Below are 18,770 nucleotides of genomic sequence, written 5' to 3' on the forward strand. Positions count from 1 at the left end.
TACCTCCACGGCTTTGCATAGACCTTATGTCTGGAATATACTCCCTCCTTCTGCTTTTGGAATTCTTAGCTTCCTTACTTCAAGGTTCCAAACATATTCTCTTATGGGGAACAGCTATTACTGAACTCTCCCCATTGCCTGCATGCCACCCCCCTCCCCCACCTCAATGTTTATTGGATTGTAGTAGATACCTTCTCTGTAAAAACAACATTGGTTATAACTTGAGTTTCAGTACCTGGGGCAAATTCTGTTGAAGAGGTGGATAAGGAGGCATAAACATTCACAGGATGGACTAGAGACAGAAGTCTTGGAGTGGAGGAGGTAGAGGAACTGAGAAGTCAGGGGGTTTGAAGGGGCAGGGTTTGCTGTGTTAAAGACTGTGATTCATTGAACTTATTGGGGAATAGGGAGAGTGACCTAGAGATTCACAAATGACATAAATGAGGGTCTTGATAGGATGGAGTCGATTTTGAAGGATGCCAATTCCTCTTGTGGTTAGAGAGTATGAGAGGATTTCCAGACTTGGAAAGGTGTCAAGAGATGTGATGTCTTCGGGATAAAGCTAAGTTTTAATGAGCCAGCAGATGGAAAAAACATGGATAGATAGAGGATGAAGGGGAGTTAAACAGAAGACTGGAGTTCTAAGGGACATAGTGGAAAGGTAAGGCAGAGAATTATAGGAACTAGAGATGACTAAGGTGGATATGAATAGGGAGGAATGTGGAGAGGGAGCAAGTGAAAGAGGTTTTTGAAGGCAGATGGACCTAGAAAACAGTGGATAGATACCATGATGGAGATGGAATGGCCTATCCACTCCCTCTGTGATTAACACTGATAAAGAGTCAGCTCCCTTGGCCTCCAAACCCTCAGGACAGAGGCATAGACCAACAAAAGAGCTCAAGAGGTGAGAAATGGGGATAGTCGCAATGAGTGGAGAGGAGCAACCCCACCCACCCATCCAAATGTTAGCAATGATGACAAAGCCCCAGCTGCCCTACCCTAAGTTATAGTTTGGGTTGGCACAGTTGTCCAATGGACTCTTTCAGTGTCATTTGGACTCAATATTTCCTGTATGAAATGGGAGAGGAGGATGTTGGCTTAGTTTCCTTTCTCCTAGTATGCATTTCACACTGGCCTTATTCCATACCTACCTCACCTCCACCCCCCAAATAAAGTGTCCCTATATTTTCATAGTAGCCAAATCCATTTAGAATACGCACTTCTCCACCCCCACCCCACCTCCCAAAAAAGACAAAACAATGAAGAGAACTGCTTTTATTTTTAAATATTAGTAACACAGCACAAACAATTTAGTGGTACTTATCAAGTGACCGACAGAAGGGCTACGCTAAATCTTAATGTTTCACATATGTAGTACCTAAAATATCCTGCATATGAAGTAAAGAATCAATGTTTATTAAGGTTACAGTTTTCATGATAAGCATAAATACTAAGCCACCCCAGGGTTCTCAATTAAACTACCCTCCTTCCCTCCCCGCTCCCCCCACCTCTGATAAAAGACCCTTATAACACCATTTTAACAATCATTCCATAGAAGCAGTGGCTACATTTGTATTCTGGCTTCCCAAGCCTGGTGTGTTGTTACAGCATATTGATACGCTGAATTTTACCAAAGAGAGCTCAGCCTTCGACAGTGCTAGGTGGAAGCTGCTGGCTTTTTTATTTTCCCCAGTCACATCAAAGATTTCACGATGACTACAGCTCGAAGACACAAAAGAACAAACCAGTGCAACCCAGAGGCCCTGGTGTTAAGAGGGAAAGCGGAATTCACTGCCAAGGAACATGCAAGGAATCAAGTTAAGGCAATACAAAAATTCTAGTCAGTGCTCAAACGGAAAAAAAAAAGGTTAAGGAGCAATAAGGTCATGCAAATGAAATAATTCCAGGGAGCTGGAAAGTGATCCTGCCAGATTCAAAAGAAGTGATTTTTTTTTAAATGAAGAGAATGTTTGCAAACTGAAAGTCAGTTCAGCCTATTCCCTCAGGATAGTAGATGTTACTTTAAACTAACTTGTTCCTTCCCCTCATCATGACCCTACATGAGAAGAGTCAAAATATTGCCGTGGAACAAGGATTATTGGGGCAGAATCAGTACATCCACTGAAAGGGAATCTCATAAATACTATTAAAAAAAGAAGAGATTCTACACCCCCCCCCAAAAAAAACCCCAGAATTTCAAAGTAGAATTTGGACAAGATTCTGCATCACACACCTCCTCCTACCCATCCCCCCCAAAAAAAACCCCAAAAAACAATTTTTAAGGAGAATTTGGATGGTTTGGAGAGTTAGGGGACTAAGGTCATAAGGAAAGTAAGGAATGAATGATTTCACCATTCACCTGACAGTACCTATGATGAGGCCTAGAAACACCTAGGCCCAGGCCAGGTTATCTTCTACTTAAGAGAAAGTACCTTCTCAATGACTGAATGTCTAGCTCACAGTATTATAGTTTTCTTAAATTATGCCATCTTTAATTATCTTGCTAAGTAGCATATGTTCTACCTCCCTTAGGGAAAAAGGGTCACTTGGCAGATCCTCAACTGCCCATCCCTGTCACCAGTTAGGTTCATCAGGGCTCTGTGGCAGCAGTCTGTATGGGAGTTGCACAGATGAAAAGAGTGAGACAGAGGTTTAACAACAGGGCCCAGAGGAAAACCCTCACTAGAGTGGCACTTAGCCCCAGTCGGGGAAGGACACAAGGTAAAAACATCTACAATCTTCCAAACTGCCAACACAACACCCGTCACCAAACCACCAGTCACTAACCTGGCAGTCTTCTCGCCTGCCTAACCTGACAACCCGCTATTAAAATGTCTGGAGTCCCACGAGAAACTGTGATAGTGCAAATTTAGTACAATATGAAAACACGAGCTGTCTTCTGCCTAACAATGTGTACAACCAAAACAATACACACACACACACAGGGACGTGTTCAAATGCTATAGGATCATGTGGTGAAAAGGTACTGCTGCATCTGACAAGTCCGTTTTAATGGTTCCCTTTGGTCGACTTCTTCTTCTTCTGCTCTTCTCTCTGTTTCTGTTTCTTCCTCTTGCCACCTTCTTTGTGTCCTGAGGAAATACGGCTTGTAAAACACTGTTCGGATATTAACTGCATTTCCTCTTTAAGAGGCAAATTCTATATACCCCACTTAAAACACACACACAAACCAGCATCTTCGCTTGCAAAATTGCCACCTTTAAAACCTATGTACACAGGGGTGATCAGGGGAATCCCCTGTTGGGGAGTGTGGGGAGGAGGGAAGTCCCCTGGAGCTGGGCAAGAACTCTTTTGTTCTGTGGGGAAGGATCTATGCATTGGCCCCTTACCAGAGGTCATGTCCAACCAGCAACTCTTGGTTAGGGCTCCTGGCTGGGTCCTTACGTCCAAATGACTAGGGGATGTGCATGAGTCCCTCCCTATGGAGTCAGAGCCCACGCACAGGGCAGCAGATCAGGAAGTTCCTCTGATCAATCAAACTGCATCTAAAGCAAATCTAAATCTGCATTTGTTTTTTAAGTTACAGGTTGAAAACCTTTTAATATTAGGAAGAAAGAAACCATTCAAAGATCTTCAAAATACTTCCTATTTGATATAGAGGCTACCTATCAATCCCATCTATCCATCTTTATCTCCACCCCTTCTTTCAATTCAGGGGAACCTCAATCACCTGCCTGGTAACCTGACATGTTAACAGTGCTATTTCTCCTGGCGATGAGATTGGAGAGTACATTCGACTACGTTGGAGCCTTCCAACAGGGCCAGCCTGAACTGCAGGGCAAGGAAATACTTTCTCTCACACCCCCTCTTTGGGGAAAAGGGTTACTGAAGACTGGGCTCATTCTGTGACGTGGCAGGATGTTCTCCATTACAGCAAGTGCCCAACGTTTGGACTTGAGCAAGAATCCTTCACCCTCCTAGTTTACCAACACGCTCCCATTAGGATTTTGCCTGCCAGAGCTGTCTGCCTAAAAGCAAAAGAAAGAGTCATTTGGTTCTGGACAGTGATGGCACAGCATGGCTGCACACACTTATCCTCTGAAGCTCTGGCCAAAGGGGTCAAGGCACACTGGGCCTCATCCTGTAGTCGCTCTGGTAGAAGAAGCTCCCCGCTGTGAAACATGCAAAACAGGCTTGGCAGATAGAGAGGCCTGATGCTTAATTTAGGCAATAAAAGAGCAAGAGTTCAACCTGAATTTCTCAACTGGGAATTTAACACGTAAAACCGGCAATAAGGCAGAGCCACCACCAGCCTGCACTGTACAAAGCACAGGCCCCCTGGTCCACTGACATACATCACAGAAACAAGAGGGACTCCTGCTAAATGTAATAGATATTGGACTAAACATGGCTGAAGTAGGTGGACTCTCAGCGGACAATCAGTTTTTCACAAACAACCTCTAGAAGTAGAATGACATAGAATGCTTCCACGCCTGAGGATGAATGCCCATTCAGTAGTGGTCCTACACTAATCAAGTCATCAAACATGCACCTTAAGGAAGGCCTCCCTTTTTCTTTGTTTTAGTTGGGGGAGGGATTAGGCTGCAGAGGCCCCCTCTGTCTCACAACCTGGCATGAGGCCTGGGACAAACGCCCCCACGGAAAGTGGCATCTTTTTCATGGCCAAAGACGGACACATTTCACCAAAGGCATCAGCCTAATTATTTCCATATCAGAGCTTGCTCATCCAGGTTAAATTCAAGTTATCTACCTCTATGGCTTACAGCCTTCGTTAAAGCATGAGGTTTTTTACTTAAAAACAACTATTAGCCTCCTAAACAGGAAGCTTAAACCTAAGCACAACATACGGATTTATTGATTATTCTTCCTTCACTCTACATTGGGGTCACGCTTCAGGAGTGACACCTCTAGGAATAAAACAACAATCCTCAAGACAGCCTCTAATCCCTATCCAATTTTATGCTGTTGTTGTAACTTTCTACTAACAGTCCACTTATTTCACTGGGACCACACTGGCACTCAGAACTCTGAAAAATTCAAACTTCTCTCAACATGGTCCTTTCCATATCATGATGGAAAGGTAGATGTCCTTACTCTTGAAAAATATTCTGACCATTCAATGTGTCAAGTAGTTTGGAGGCCCCCAAAGGTTTGAAAATGAAGGAAAGTTTCCATTTCCCTGCCAAGATCCCATAATGGCACAAAAATGCCGCTAGGTTGGCCAGCAGTAGATGGAGACTAAAAGCCAAAGTTTTGCCAGCAGGAGGCACAATCCGGGACAGACAGCAGATCTGGCTCGATCTGCTCCCACAAGTAAGTACAGATGACAGAACTAGCTGAGGCAGAGAGCTTGCTTGGGAAGGAAAGCGGTAGTCCCTCAGCTCATCCCACGTGGTATGTGGAAATGGAGTGGAGATGGATGATTCCAGTCCTCTTAATTCATCATCTCAAAGTCATTCCAGAAGCAGACATCACAGCATGAAGCAAGTCTTGCCTACCTCACTTACCACCATGGTGGAGAACAACTTTCTCCTGGCAGAAAAAAAGTATTGTTTCAGTTTAGCTCCCTTCTCAATCAGTCTAAGAAGTTCTTCCTCTGCAGCAACCTGCCCCGCACACCCAAGGGGCTTTATATCTGAAAGCCTTAGAATTCTCTGGACTTCAAAACCATTCCAGGTCCCCCTTCCGCTTTGCCAGGCCCTTTTATGTGTCATCTCCCATTAGAACATAAGCTCCCTGAGGACAAGGACTAGCTGCCTTTCTGTTTCTATTTGTATCCCCACATGCCTGACACTGAGTAGGCACTGCACAAATGCTTATTTCCTTCCTTCCTTCCTGGTCTGGCTTAATTTAATTCAGGAAGCCAGGGTCCAGACTCCAGTTCGGACACTTTCTACTTATGTGACCATGGTCAAGCCTCAGTTACATCTAAAAAAACAGATGTTAATGATTTTACTACTTATTCTCCTGTGATCGTTTTGAGGAGAATGTTCTGTGAACCATAAAAATTATCAAGGGTGTTATTATCTAAGGTGTGGACTGTGAACCCCAAGAGATACAGCAAAGATTTCTGGCTCTTGTTATCTCAACCCTACTCCAGTCTGGGATATGGGAGAATCCTGATCAGTTGAGGGAAGAGAAGAGCAAGAAATGATACAATTCAAGTAGCAAAAATCAGATGGGTGTGTATATGCCAAGTATATGCAAATTCATCTTGGACCCCTCTATTTCCTCCATTTGGGTTTCTAGGGGGGAAAAAAATCTTCCTAGACACTAGGCCTTGGATTCTTATGGGAGAGGGAGGTCCCCGGGGAAATAACAATGAACTAAAGGCCCTCAAGGGTGCAAAGCTCTTCAATGGATACATACAATGGCTATTTAAAATGGTGAGTGCCAGTAGAGGAGATCTGCCATCATGGCAAACAAATTTGAGGATACTAGTTTGGAGTCCTGATCTATTTGTCACTTTGCTCTGAGTCATGAAACATGAAGAAGAGAAGTTTATAAATAATGGCAAGCTAAGGATGCTGGTGACTCCATTAGTAGCTTAGTTTATTAAGAGATTAAATTAAGAGGCCCCCACATATAGTTAACTGGGAGCCCAATGAATCAAGATGGCTAATATCAAGAAACAAGGAGAAAAGAAATGGAGATTTTAAATGGCAGCGATGGCCCTTAGCTTTCTGATTCATTTTAGCTCCAATTTAAAAGGGGAAAAAACAGCGCTATGAGGATGGTCTTCTTCACTCCAGCAGATTCAATTACATTTACATACAATGGCAAAAAAAAGTGCCACTACTTAATCTACCACTAATTGACTGATCCTCCAGGAACTTCATTTATTTTCCTCTGAGGCTGTGGCATTTGGAGCTTCAGCAAGAAAATTAAAACTTAAAAAAAAAAAAAAAGATACTTCCCACATATCATCTCAGTGACCAGGAAGGGAGGCATAATGCCTCAGTCATCTTCTTCAGTTGTCAATTCCCAATGTAATTATGACAACCAAATGGCTGGAGAAGGATTGGGAGAGATTGGGAGCAAAAATGGCATCAAGTGAATTAACCTCCATGGAAAAACCCATGGGCCATTTGCATCCAAGTGTGAGCAAAACTTGAACTATTGGAGAATGAGCTGATAGGGAGCTAGGCAAAAAGAAAGGTGGTATCCATCCATTCAAAACAGTAAAATCATCTATAAAAAGTAGAAGGGCAGGCCCTGGGACAAATGTGATAGGAATTTCTAATCCAAGCACTGCAAATAAAAGGAGTCTGGCATCAAATCCAACTTTGTAAGAAGTCACAAAGGGAGTGAATTGGGCATTTAGGCCCTGTCCACCACGCTGCACCTCAGCATCTGCCTCCTATACCCCTTTCTTCCTGGTGCCCAGTGTTCTCATACTGTCCCCATCACTCTCGTTCCAGAAGAGAGAGGTCTGGTGGATGGAGAAACTACTAAACCAATGTTTCAAGCATATACCCTTTGCCAGGGGTATGCTTCAACAACAGGTTGACTCAAAGAAATACACTGTTGTCCAGCTGCTCCAGTCATTTCCAAGTCTTCCTGACCCCATTTGGGGTTTTCTTGGCAAAGATACTGGAGTGGTTTGCCATTTCCTTTTCCAGCTCATTTTTCAGATGAGAAAATTGAGGCAAACAGGGTGAAGTGACTTGCCCAGGGTCACACAGTTACTGTCTGAGGCCAGGTCTTCCTGACTCCAAGCCTGTTGCTCTATCCACCGTACCACCGAGCTGCCCTATATATATTGCTAAGAGTAGGATTTCAAATACTAGGACAGTGAACTTCAAAGGATCATAGGTCTAGGGCTAGAGGAAACGTAATCAAATCCCCTTATTTTACAGACTAGGAAACTGAGGCGCAGGGAGTTGAATCAGCTTGCCCGGTCACATGAGAAGTGGGCATCAGAAGAGGGATCTGAACCCAAGTCCCCCCAGACTCTCTTCACTGTACCAGCCCTTCTGTCCACACCACTTGTGAGCCACACACCATGGCATCACTAGCTTCTTTCTCCTAAGCCCACCCTTCAAAGATGCTGCCCATTCACAAGCACAGAGTCTACATGTGGCCAACAAAAAGAAGCATGAGAACTTCGTTTACTGTGCCCCTACTGGGGCATTCTCCCAGCTCCCCATATCTTGCTTACATCCTGCTCAGTCTAAGTTTTCTCTTCTCCCTCATTTGATTAAAAGAATAAAACTATGTACTTATTAAAACCACTTTGGTAATCTGAGCTTATTACAAAACAAACAAACAAAAAACCAAACCTAAGTTCAACCATGAAGTAGTTCTTTTTACATCCTTCCCCTTTCCCATTCTCCACTGGGGCATTTTAAAGCACAAGAGTTAGGAACATATTTTCTCCACCTCCCTGACCCAGGTTTTCCTAAAACTTCCTCCTTGACTCTCAGGGTCACAAGTGTGACAAAGCAATGCCTTCATAATTCACTAGCTGACCCACGGTGTGCCGGGGCACGATAGGGCTAAGAGAGACACAGGTAATGGAGAAAGAAGAGGGAGAAGACGGGAAGGCACTCCATGGCTCTAAAGGCTGCTTCTGTCAGTCTGTCAATAAACATTTATTGAGTGCCCACCATGTGCCAGACATGGTGCCAAGCTGGAGGGAAAGAGTAATCAACTCCATTCATACCAAGACCAAATAAACTGACATTGTCTCTCACACAAGAGACAGAGTCTTTTTAACTCCAAGCTATAAGAGTACAAACCCCATTGGGAAAATGTCTGTGGCTGACATCAGCTTCGTGACCGGAAGCCTAGAAGCAGAGAAAACTGCAAAAACCCAGGCAAAATCACACACACACACACACACACACACACACACACACACAACACACACACACACAAAAATGCTTTCTAGTCTTCTTTCCCTGAACTAGAAGTCTTCCACCTTTCCAGGGGCCACTGACAGAGAGGAAACAGGACAGGATATCAGGTGGGCCACCTGCCCTGATGCAAAGAGAAAGTTAAGAGCTTTGCTTTTTTGGATCTTGGTAGAATGTTTGGAGAAACGCCTGCCAAAGTGGTCCTCCAAAATCAATGTCTAGGTTTTGAACCAGACCAGCAAAGACAACATGGTTAAGAAGCCCGACAAGGGAAACCAGGTCCATCATGATTAGGTTCTAAACAGTCATTCCTGCATAGAGACTGAGGTCTAAACTAAATCACACCATTGTCACCAAAGCCTGTCATTATGTCTTGTCCATGATATACACTGAGTAGATCTGTGTATATGCCTTTCCTACATTCAAATACCATGAAGTCACCCTGTAGCCTGGTAATTTGGGTATAACCACTAACCTCATCCTTATGGACAGCTCTCAATTATCCACAACAATGTGGCTAACAGTGTTACACTTTCTACTTGGTTTCCTAGGACCTTTACCCTCAAAAGTGTTCTTCACCTTTTTACATCTGATGGACCCCTCTGGCAGTCTGGGAAAACCTATTCTCAAAATAATGTTTTAAATAATTGAAGGAAATGCTAAATTTCAGCTGGAGGTTAGTGAAAATAAAGATGCCTATCCACAGACCCGTTGGGTCCATGGACTCCACATTAAGAACCCCTGCTTTACAGGGACACCTGCCAAGGTGAGCAGATTAGGCCAAGAAAGGCCCTTAGAGATCACCTAGTCTAATGCTCTCATTTTACAGCTGAGTAAACCGCTGTGTGAGGTGACTTGCCCAGAATCACACACAGAGGAAGAAGGCTACAAGCCCAGGTCTTCTGCCTCCAAATCCAGGGCTCTTTCCCAGGTCACCAAGCTGCCCTGGGAGAAGCGAGTCTCCTGTTTTTAAAATGTTGCACAAATACAACACAGACTGTAGCTAAGAGGTGACTGACTATAGTGCCTTCCCTACAATTTCCTCAAGGCTTATCTTGGCACACTTTTTCTACTCTACCTTTCAGAAGGTCAAGAGGTAAGGGGAGCAGGAGGAGAGGTTTTAGTTGCAAATTCTCCCCATATTACTCCAATTCAAATGATTTTTAACGTAGTAAAAGATACAGCGTTCATGACAATTTCCTTTGTGGATTTTTTAAAGGCCATCATTCTTAGCTGAAAAACAGAGGAAATCAAATATACAGATGTTAAGCTAATTGTATTAAAAGGAATGGTTTTGAGGGTGACAAGCTGAAAGTGAAGTTAACTATGAATGATTAGTTTGACAAGCTCCATGCTGAATGCAACATAGGTCATCGCAACAACAGAAAACACTCGGCAGCATTCATGGGCAAGTTAAGTGGCTTCTTTAAAAAAAAAAAAAGGAAGCACACAACACTTTTTTTCCAATATGAAAACTTCTCAACCACATTCACTGTCCAAAGGACTCAAGAGACTTTCTTTTACAAGGTTCTCCTTTCCCCCCCGAGATCTATAGCATGTTTGGGATTTGTCAGAATCAGATGAAGCCAAAGTTCATCCTTCTCCACGACATGTGCTCTGTGAAATGAATCCCCTATTAAGTTTTAAGTAACACAATCACTTTGGCCATTTGGAACAAGGCAGCTGAATTGTAAAGTTTCAAATGGAGATTAAATACAAAACAATAAAGTCAGCAACAAGGCACAGACCAACGGGTCACACCTACACCGGGCTTCATCATCCCACCATCTCTACAGCACAATCTTTGCTGTTGGCACAATCAAATTATCTTGTTAACCAGAAACCAAAGCAGGACTTGCTGCCGGCTCCCAAAAGACAATGTGTTCTTTATAAGTGTCTCTTCTGATCTTCATCCTCAAGGAAATTTAACTCTGACTAGCTAGACCATAGTTACTCAGGAGAACACACCAACATTTAAAACATAAAACAAACAACGGATCATAAGTGAAAGGTACTTTTAGCATATCAGTATCATTCATTAGAAACAATGGGTGCGTCCTTTACACACACACACACACACACACACACGTGCGCGCGCTTCAGCTGAATAATTAAATGATTTCACAGTCAGGCTTCTTCATATCCTACTAGGCTGTGTGGCACGAACTCTGATAGCAAGGTTCTCTGCTTAGCAACCAGTCATCAAATTGCTGAAGCATGGACACATCTGTCCTATTCTCTTAGGGAACTCTTTTTAGAACCCTGTTGCATCACTTTTCAGGGTATAATGTCTAGCCCTCAACAAATTTCAGCACTGTATATACAGAAAGCTCCCTTCCATGGCATACTCTTTCCCAACACGATTTCCACAATAGAAGGAATACTTCCCCAGAAATTATGCTTAACCAAGTGAGAACAAGCTAACGTGGACTTGGAATAAAATATTTCCTAAGCACCCCTTCACTGAAGTCCTATTCTAATACTTTAGTGTGATATGGCGAAACCTCAAGCTTTGAGGGCCACACCAGCTGAGTCCAAGCTGTAGATCCAGGGAGGCTAAGTGTGGACATAGCCACAAGGATCATCCCTCCAAGGCTGGCCAACAGGGGAATTTTAAGGGGAAGTGGGGGAGGGGGCACTGCCACTGATGAAAGCCATCAATTAAGGTGGAGTGGGGTTGCCATCTTAACTGGCAGAGGAAGTAGTCACATCATTGACATCATGAATCTTTAGTATAACGAGCACCCCCTAGATGGAAGGCATGGGTGAGGAACTAGAAATCCAAGCACCACTGTCTCACTCAGCAAGGAAAAGAATGACTGGTCAGGAGAGGTCTCAGATGATGATAAAACCAACACACTGAAAGGAGGGGATTAAACTTATATGTGTACAACACTATTATAATACACTATGGTGGAATTTTGGAAATGCAATGAAGTCAAGGGCCTGGCATTTGGAAAGCATCTATATGGCTTTACATGAAGGCAAGAAGGAAATGGTTCTTGGACCACATCTCTATAGTATGGTTATTTAACCTAGTTCTGCTCCAATGGGGAATGAGGGCTCAGATAGCTGATGGCACAGTGAATAGCACACTAGACCTGAAGTCAGGAAGACCCAGAGTTCAAATTCCACGTCAGACACCTACTGGCTATGTGACCCTGGGCAAGTCACTTAATCTCAGCCTCAGTTTCCTCAACTGTAAAATGGGGACAATAACAGAACCTACCTTGCAAGGTTGTTGTGAAGATCACATGAGATAATATCTGTAAAAGCACTTAGTACAGTTCCTGGCACATAGCAGATGCTATGTAAATGCTTATTCCTTTCCCTTCCCCTTTTCCCAGTAATGCAGCAGACATTTGTATTAAAGATTACTCCTTTCTTGCTATGGTCCTTTAAATTATCAAAGAGTACTTTGGACTGTACTAAATTCTCCAAACTCAAAGCAACTTAGCATTCTAGAATCTGGCTTGTCAAATGACAAACGCTACTTGCTTCAGATATCTATGTCTTCTTCCAGTATGCCCATGCTACACCCCTCAGCCCCACCCTCCAAAAACACCTCTCTCTTCCCCCCTAAGTCCCTCAAAACCAGTCAGTGCCCAGAGTGCACTGCAACTGGGGAAAGTTTCTAAACCTATTTGATTCAGAACGGAATTGATTCTGTATTCACACATGCTCCCCAATTGCCTCTATTTTTCATTCAATTACACAGGAAAGGGCTGATGCCTCTAAATCACCCATCTGCTTTTGCTGGCAACTCTCCATCTAGATTTTTAGTTGGGTTTGTGCACTGCAGTTGGTTGCTACGCCCATCCTGATGAAGCTTCAGAAGAGAACTCTCGACCACAGGTAGAGAAAATGGGTCACAGTATCAGGGGATTTAGAGCTGGAAGGGACCATCTAGTCCAGTTTTATAGATGAGGAAACTGAAAGTGACTTACCCAAGGTCACGTTTGCAAAGCATGGATTCCACATGCATTGCTCTCAACATTACACACAGATACTTTGTTTTTTTCCAGGCCACAGCATTCCTGGAGTCACTAATCCTACCTTTCTTTTGCATTAGAGATTCTAAAACCATAGATTTGGAGCTAGAAAAGACCTTAGCAGTTAACTAAGCCCTATCCAATACCCTTATTTTCACAGGTGAGAAAACTGAGGTTTAGAAAAGTTAAATGACTTGTCCAAGGTTGGCCCTGTCATTACTGGCTCAGCCAGTAATTAGGATCCAGGTTCTTCTCCCATTTGTTCCTCATGCTATTCTCCCACTTCATAAACACTGAAGTGAGGTACCCTGCTCTATCAGAAAGGCATAAAAACCTCAAGGGGCTGCTGTTTCTTTATGAAATTAAGCCCTTCAAACAGCAAGGAACAGGACCTTATCCCTTTGTTGCCCAGATCAGAGATTGCCCACGTTGCCTTTTAAGAGACAGAAGAATTTTTCCCATCAAGTTCTTACTATTGAGCACTGGAAGAAAAAAAAGCAAATTTGGACAATTCTCTCACAAGACATCTTATGCTTCTTTTCCCATGGGAATAGTTTGAGGGGTCCTCATTTAAGCAAATTGTCCAGTGGATACAAGCACACCTCCAAAATAGACCCGTTTGGCCACCTCATCTTACAATGGTCAACTCTCTCACTTACCTAAATTAACGAACTATTAACAAAGGGAAGAGACATGGACAATGCAAAACAACCATTTATGCTTGGCTTTGGAATACAGTCAGAGATTCACAGTTGGTCAGTGACACACACATATGTGCACACACACACATGCATGCACACGCATGCGCACACACATACATGCACACCATGCCTATGTCTGCATCTAGACCCAATCCCCTAATAGTTTAGCACTAATAGAACCCAGTGGAGGGATAAAGGTAAAGGCAGCTATAGTTAATGATGACTATAATTGCCTAAGATGGAAGAAATATACTGTAAATAGCTTTGAAATTCCACTTCTGTTTAGAAGTCCTGGATCACAGCTTCCTTCTATAGCAGCCTTTTAAAATTCTTCCATATCTGATGATCAGGAGATCACAGGACTAGATCTGGAAGGGGCCCTTAGAGGTCAGCTTGTCCAACTTGTTCATTTTACAGATGAATAAACTGGAGCCAAGCGAGGTAAAGTCACCTGCTCCAGATCACATGGGTTATAAGGAACAAAGTTGAAACAAGAATACAAGTCTCCAAAATCTAGCACTCTCCCAGTTAGGCCATTTTGGTGACATTCTGCAATATGGCCATGCTTTCTGGCTCCCAAAGGGCAGGTGGGGGGAGCTGTGCCCATGTGGGGGCCATCCTATGGTTGAAGGGGCAGCAGATTGGTAAGTGGGTTCAATAACACCTACAGCCCTAGATGGATGGATTGGGGAGAGAGGGGGGATGGGGAGACACATACACAATCTGAGGCTTCATGTTCATTCACAAAAGATCACTCACAATCCTTCTTACCACAGGGGTCTTGTTTGGGAAGGTGTATGGGGAACTGAGGGGGAGGGTGGGAGAAGAGAGGACAGGGTGACTTCTGTAGCAGCCGTGAAGAGGAAATAGATGCAACACGTCTTTGGCACTTAAGAGACTTCCCACTTTACTAGGGCATGAGGGTATCCTGTAGCTTATTACTGACACCAGAAAAAGGCACGAGAGTATTTTTCCATAAGTTACAGAGTTCTCTACCTGCTCTACGTGTATGGAGCCCAGCAGACCTTAACGTTAAACATGCCTGAAACACAAGAATTCTCTTCTGTTTCCACAGTTCCAGGTTATGGGCCTAGCACGTGTAGCAGGGATGAGTTAGTCAAAACCAGAGAACTAACGCATTAGCTGCTGTAGGATGGGGTTGAGGGTGTTTAAAAAGGAAGCAGCTCTCTGCAGTTACATCTAGCACCTTTTGTCCTGGAATAACAATACACTTCACACACACAAAAAGAACCACACAGCACCCACCCCTGGTTTTAGAAATGGGGGAAACATGGAGGTTTGGAGAGATCGAGAGTTACTTGAAAGGATGTCTGTCTCCTGAGTTAGGGAAGAAAGCTGTGCATGGAAACCTAAAGCCTGCCACCAGCACTCTGCTGGTCTGCCCATTTGGGCACCTCCCCTAACCTCTCCCCAAGCCCCAGACGTGCTCTGCCCAGGTCAGGTCAGAATACAACAGCAGTGGGTGTCGTCTTTCTCACTGTTTAGGTCTGGATGGTGTGCCTCATTTGGGGAACCCTCTAAGTCAGCCTTTTTCTGCCCATCTGCATAGCTAAGGGAATCTGGGAGGGTGGTGGAGTTATTCTGTTCCTCAGAAAGATTAGCTTTAGAACGTTCACTTTTGGGGGGAGGATGATGGGTACTTGGGGGACCCTCCTTAGCAATCTCTTTTTCCACACCTGCTAAGAATATGGGGGACTCCCAGCTGCTGCTGACCCGAGGCTTATCCTGCTCCTCCTCCACAGAAATATTTTGAGGCACAGGTTTGGAGGGAGCAGGCCGATTCATCTTCTGAGAACGGGTATTGGACTGGAAAGGCAGGGCATTCTGTCCTCTGCGGCTGCACTCCTCTGCAAAGGCGTCTTCATCTTCTACACCTGAAAGAGCACACAGATGCAAGAGGGACATGAGAAGGGCATTCGGGGAAATGGCGGCCATTGCACCCAGTGTGCTAGGAGATGGCTCGTTCACCCTTTGTTCCCAGCAGGAACAAGATACCTAATGTTCACTTTGAAAAATCTGACACAAAGAGCTTGGCCTTGGCCCCTTTCAAAGGTAAGGATTCCTAACATAGAAGACAGGGCACCAATTTTAAGTCCTTCTCACAATCCATATCTTTCACTATTCCCATCCCATCTACTTCCCATTTCAGCTCAGCTTAGCACAGGCAGACAGGAAGAGGAAGAGGAAGCACAATGTGCCATTAAACCCAATCCTGGACATGGCTGCCACTGGTGTGTCCAACGTTCTTCCTACTGCATATTTTTGACAATTCAATAGATAAATCATTTCCTGGAGCAATCTTGTTCTAGATTTTTTTTAAAAAAATGTTCCTGAGGCAGACTGCCCTAGATAAATTCAACAATCACCATGCAGGGTGAAAAAGGCAAGGGACTGAGTTAATGATTTCATTTCCAGGAAGCTTTTACTCTAGAATCAGTGCAAGAAGCTCCTGAGTACTGAAGACATTTGCTAACCATCCATCTAAAATGAAAGGAAGGATACTGTGATACAGGTGGCATCCTAATGGAACTCAAAATAACAGGAACAGTCAAGTACCCCACCAAATTCCACCATCTACTTCCTGAATGACTCCAACTGGGAAGTCGTGTTCTTTCAAACGTTCCAGCCTCATTTGCATTGAACATATGAGTCTCTCTGCTACCTCCTCCCTTAGAATTTGAAGATTTATTATTCAGGAAGTAGACATTTCTGACTTATTTTTGCCAAGTCATGTTTTTTGTTTTTGTTTTTAAAGCTTTTCAAAAATGGCCGTTGGGAATAGCTCTGAATGAAGGACTGGCTGAGAATAGTTGCAGAATGATTTTAATTTAAATTCTCGGGAACTGCTTAGACTAGATGTTTGATTGAATAGCCAGATGACACAGGCATAAATGAGAAGAGCTTGAAGCAATGGGAGAAATTCATTAATGTCATTCAAAAATCCAATGATTCACCTGATACGCTTAGCATCCAGAAGTGGTGCTATTCCCCCTGTCCCTTCACCTGTGATGCTCTGTTTCCCAACTGAACATTTTCTCTAGCTGTTCTCCATGCTTGGAACGCTCTCTTTCCTTACCTCCTGGCTTCCTTCAGTCTCAGCTAAAAATCCCATCTTTTGCAAGAACCCTTTTCCAGTCCTCCTTAATCTTAGTGCCTTCCCTCTGAGACTGCCCTCCAATTTATCCCATCAATATCTTCTTTGCAAATAGCTATTTGCATGTAGTCTTCCCCCCACCCCAAGTCCAAGATGTGACCTTCTTGAAAGCAGGGACTTTCATACAGGGACAAAAAAACTAGTTTCTGCCATTCTTTGTATCCCCAACCATTAGCACAGTGCCTGGCACACAGAGGACACTTAATAAATGTCAGCTGATGGGCTGTACTCTAAAGTCAAGATACTTAGGAGCACAAAGCCAAACCAAGTATATTACTGTCACCTTGAAGCTTTGCACCTTTACTCTGATTCATCTCACTCTTCGCCAAATCACAAGTACTGATGGACCATGGAGAATGTGATTTGATGGGGTTACAAAATGAGTGCTTATTAAGAAGCATTCCAAATTATGTCCCCCTGCAAGGTCAACTGCCCCCTCACCATCCCGTGCATTGTGCTGCCCTCTATTTTTGGCTCTAGAAGCTAATAAAAAGAAGACACTTTGACTTTTCATGATGGGACTCACACATGGATAAGATACTTTACGTTTTTCATGTGTCACCACTGGATCTAGGCTATAGAGACTGGAGTTTAAATTTATAGGTTCTAAATACACAGGTCTTTGGAAAAGGCTGTGTCCCCTTTTCATCAAATTTCCAGAATTGGATGGGACCTCACAGGCCAGCAAGTTCTCTGCAACATGCCTGACAAATAATAGGTTAAACATACCAAGTTGGTTCTTGCCAACAGAATTTTGATGTACTATGTGCCATAAATATGATAAATGAAACCTGTTAATAACAAAATGTTTTTTGGAGAAACCTTGTGGCAGCATAGCTGAAAATTCCTCCCTCTGATAATAGAGATCAATGAGTATAGGCTATAAAGAATCTTCTGTGTATTAGATGATCTTATCAACAAGCTTATGTTCAAACTACCAAACCCTCTTTTAGGCTAGGGTTTACAATTTTTGCCTCAACGGTCTGTCTCCTTAAACAGAGAATAAATTAGATTGTGAGCATAGTGAGGATGGGCTTGCATTCTTTTATCACTTCAGGGAATTCCAAGTCCAGTCAACATTCACTTAGTCACTCCCCTCATCCATCACCAATACAATCTCCCTTGAAATACAGAAAATAATCCAGCCCAATAATAATGGCTGTTTGTGTTTATTCAGCACTTGCCAAGATGTTGATTTCAGAAGGGTGGAGTTCTCAAGATTTCATTTTCTATGCTTCACACGAATACAGCCTCCTCACACTCCCCACCCCCAACCCCCCTGCCCTACAGCTCTCCTCCTTTCCCAACAGACAGAAGTTATTCCTGTAGGCATGAATACAGGAATCCTTCAGCTCCTGCAACTGCCATTTCCATAGAGACCAAGAATCCGGAAAGGAGTGGCTGGTAGCCAGCTCTCCCATTCATAGTGTATGATTACAACCAAACTGAAAACACAGAAGCTTTGGTCTTTTGTTTCCCACCCACTTGCCACAGAGCTCCTCCCATAGGCCTCCTAAGGAATCCAATGAAGCAAGATTCTTGGATCCCAAAATTTCAAGTTGGAAGAAACCTTAAAAAATCATAGGATTTGTAATCATACAAAACTGGAAGGGACCTCAGAAGCCATCCAATCAAACTCATGTTACAGATGAGGAAACTAAGTCCATGGAGGTTATGATTCACCCACAGTCACACAGGTGGTATTTGAACTCAGGTCCTTTGACTCTTTCTACTGTGAACATTACAGGATCTAGGGCTGGAAGGGCCCTTAAGAGATTTAGGGTTCTAATTAACCCTGTCTAATGTCAATTGACTGTAGAGATGAGGAAACCAAGTCCCAGGGAGGAGAAATGATTTCCCTAATAGTCACACTGCTAATTAGTGACAGAACCTCTACCGGAACCCAGGTTCTAACTCCTAGTCCAATGTGCATCTACTAAACCATGTGGCCTGTAAGTCACCAGCATAAACAAACTTTTGGTTTTTATTTTGAGATGCTAGTAGGCTGTTTTCTAATAAAGTAGATTCTACCTAATGACTGAAGAGTCACTTCATTCTCTGG

At 43.5% G+C, this 18,770-nt stretch overlaps 1 protein-coding gene and 1 long non-coding RNA gene across 5 annotated transcripts in view; one reads left to right on the top strand and one right to left on the bottom strand.

The window, feature by feature from the left end:
- LOC144456809 (uncharacterized) overlaps nucleotides 1–8,212 on the top strand; it is a 30,868-nt gene extending 22,656 nt beyond the window's left edge. The window contains exon 3 of the long non-coding RNA XR_013485912.1: nucleotides 3,542–8,212. This is a non-coding gene — a long non-coding RNA (uncharacterized LOC144456809). The remainder of the gene's footprint in view (nucleotides 1–3,541) is intronic.
- DNAJB6 (DnaJ heat shock protein family (Hsp40) member B6) overlaps nucleotides 1,261–18,770 on the bottom strand; it is a 118,830-nt gene continuing 101,320 nt past the window's right edge. For all 4 annotated transcript variants that reach the window (XM_078152551.1, XM_021009646.2, XM_021009647.2 and 1 more), the window contains 2 exons: nucleotides 15,231–15,428; nucleotides 1,261–3,092 (listed from right to left, as the gene is read on the bottom strand). In XM_078152551.1, coding sequence (XP_078008677.1) covers nucleotides 3,010–3,092; nucleotides 15,231–15,428 — 281 coding nt within the window. In that variant the 3' untranslated portion in view covers nucleotides 1,261–3,009. The remainder of the gene's footprint in view (nucleotides 3,093–15,230; nucleotides 15,429–18,770) is intronic.

The sequence above is a fragment of the Phascolarctos cinereus genome, unplaced genomic scaffold, assembly GCF_003287225.1.
Source record: "Phascolarctos cinereus isolate Bilbo 61053 unplaced genomic scaffold, phaCin_HiC Scaffold_1;HRSCAF=81, whole genome shotgun sequence".
Taxonomy (NCBI): Eukaryota; Metazoa; Chordata; class Mammalia; order Diprotodontia; family Phascolarctidae; genus Phascolarctos; species Phascolarctos cinereus.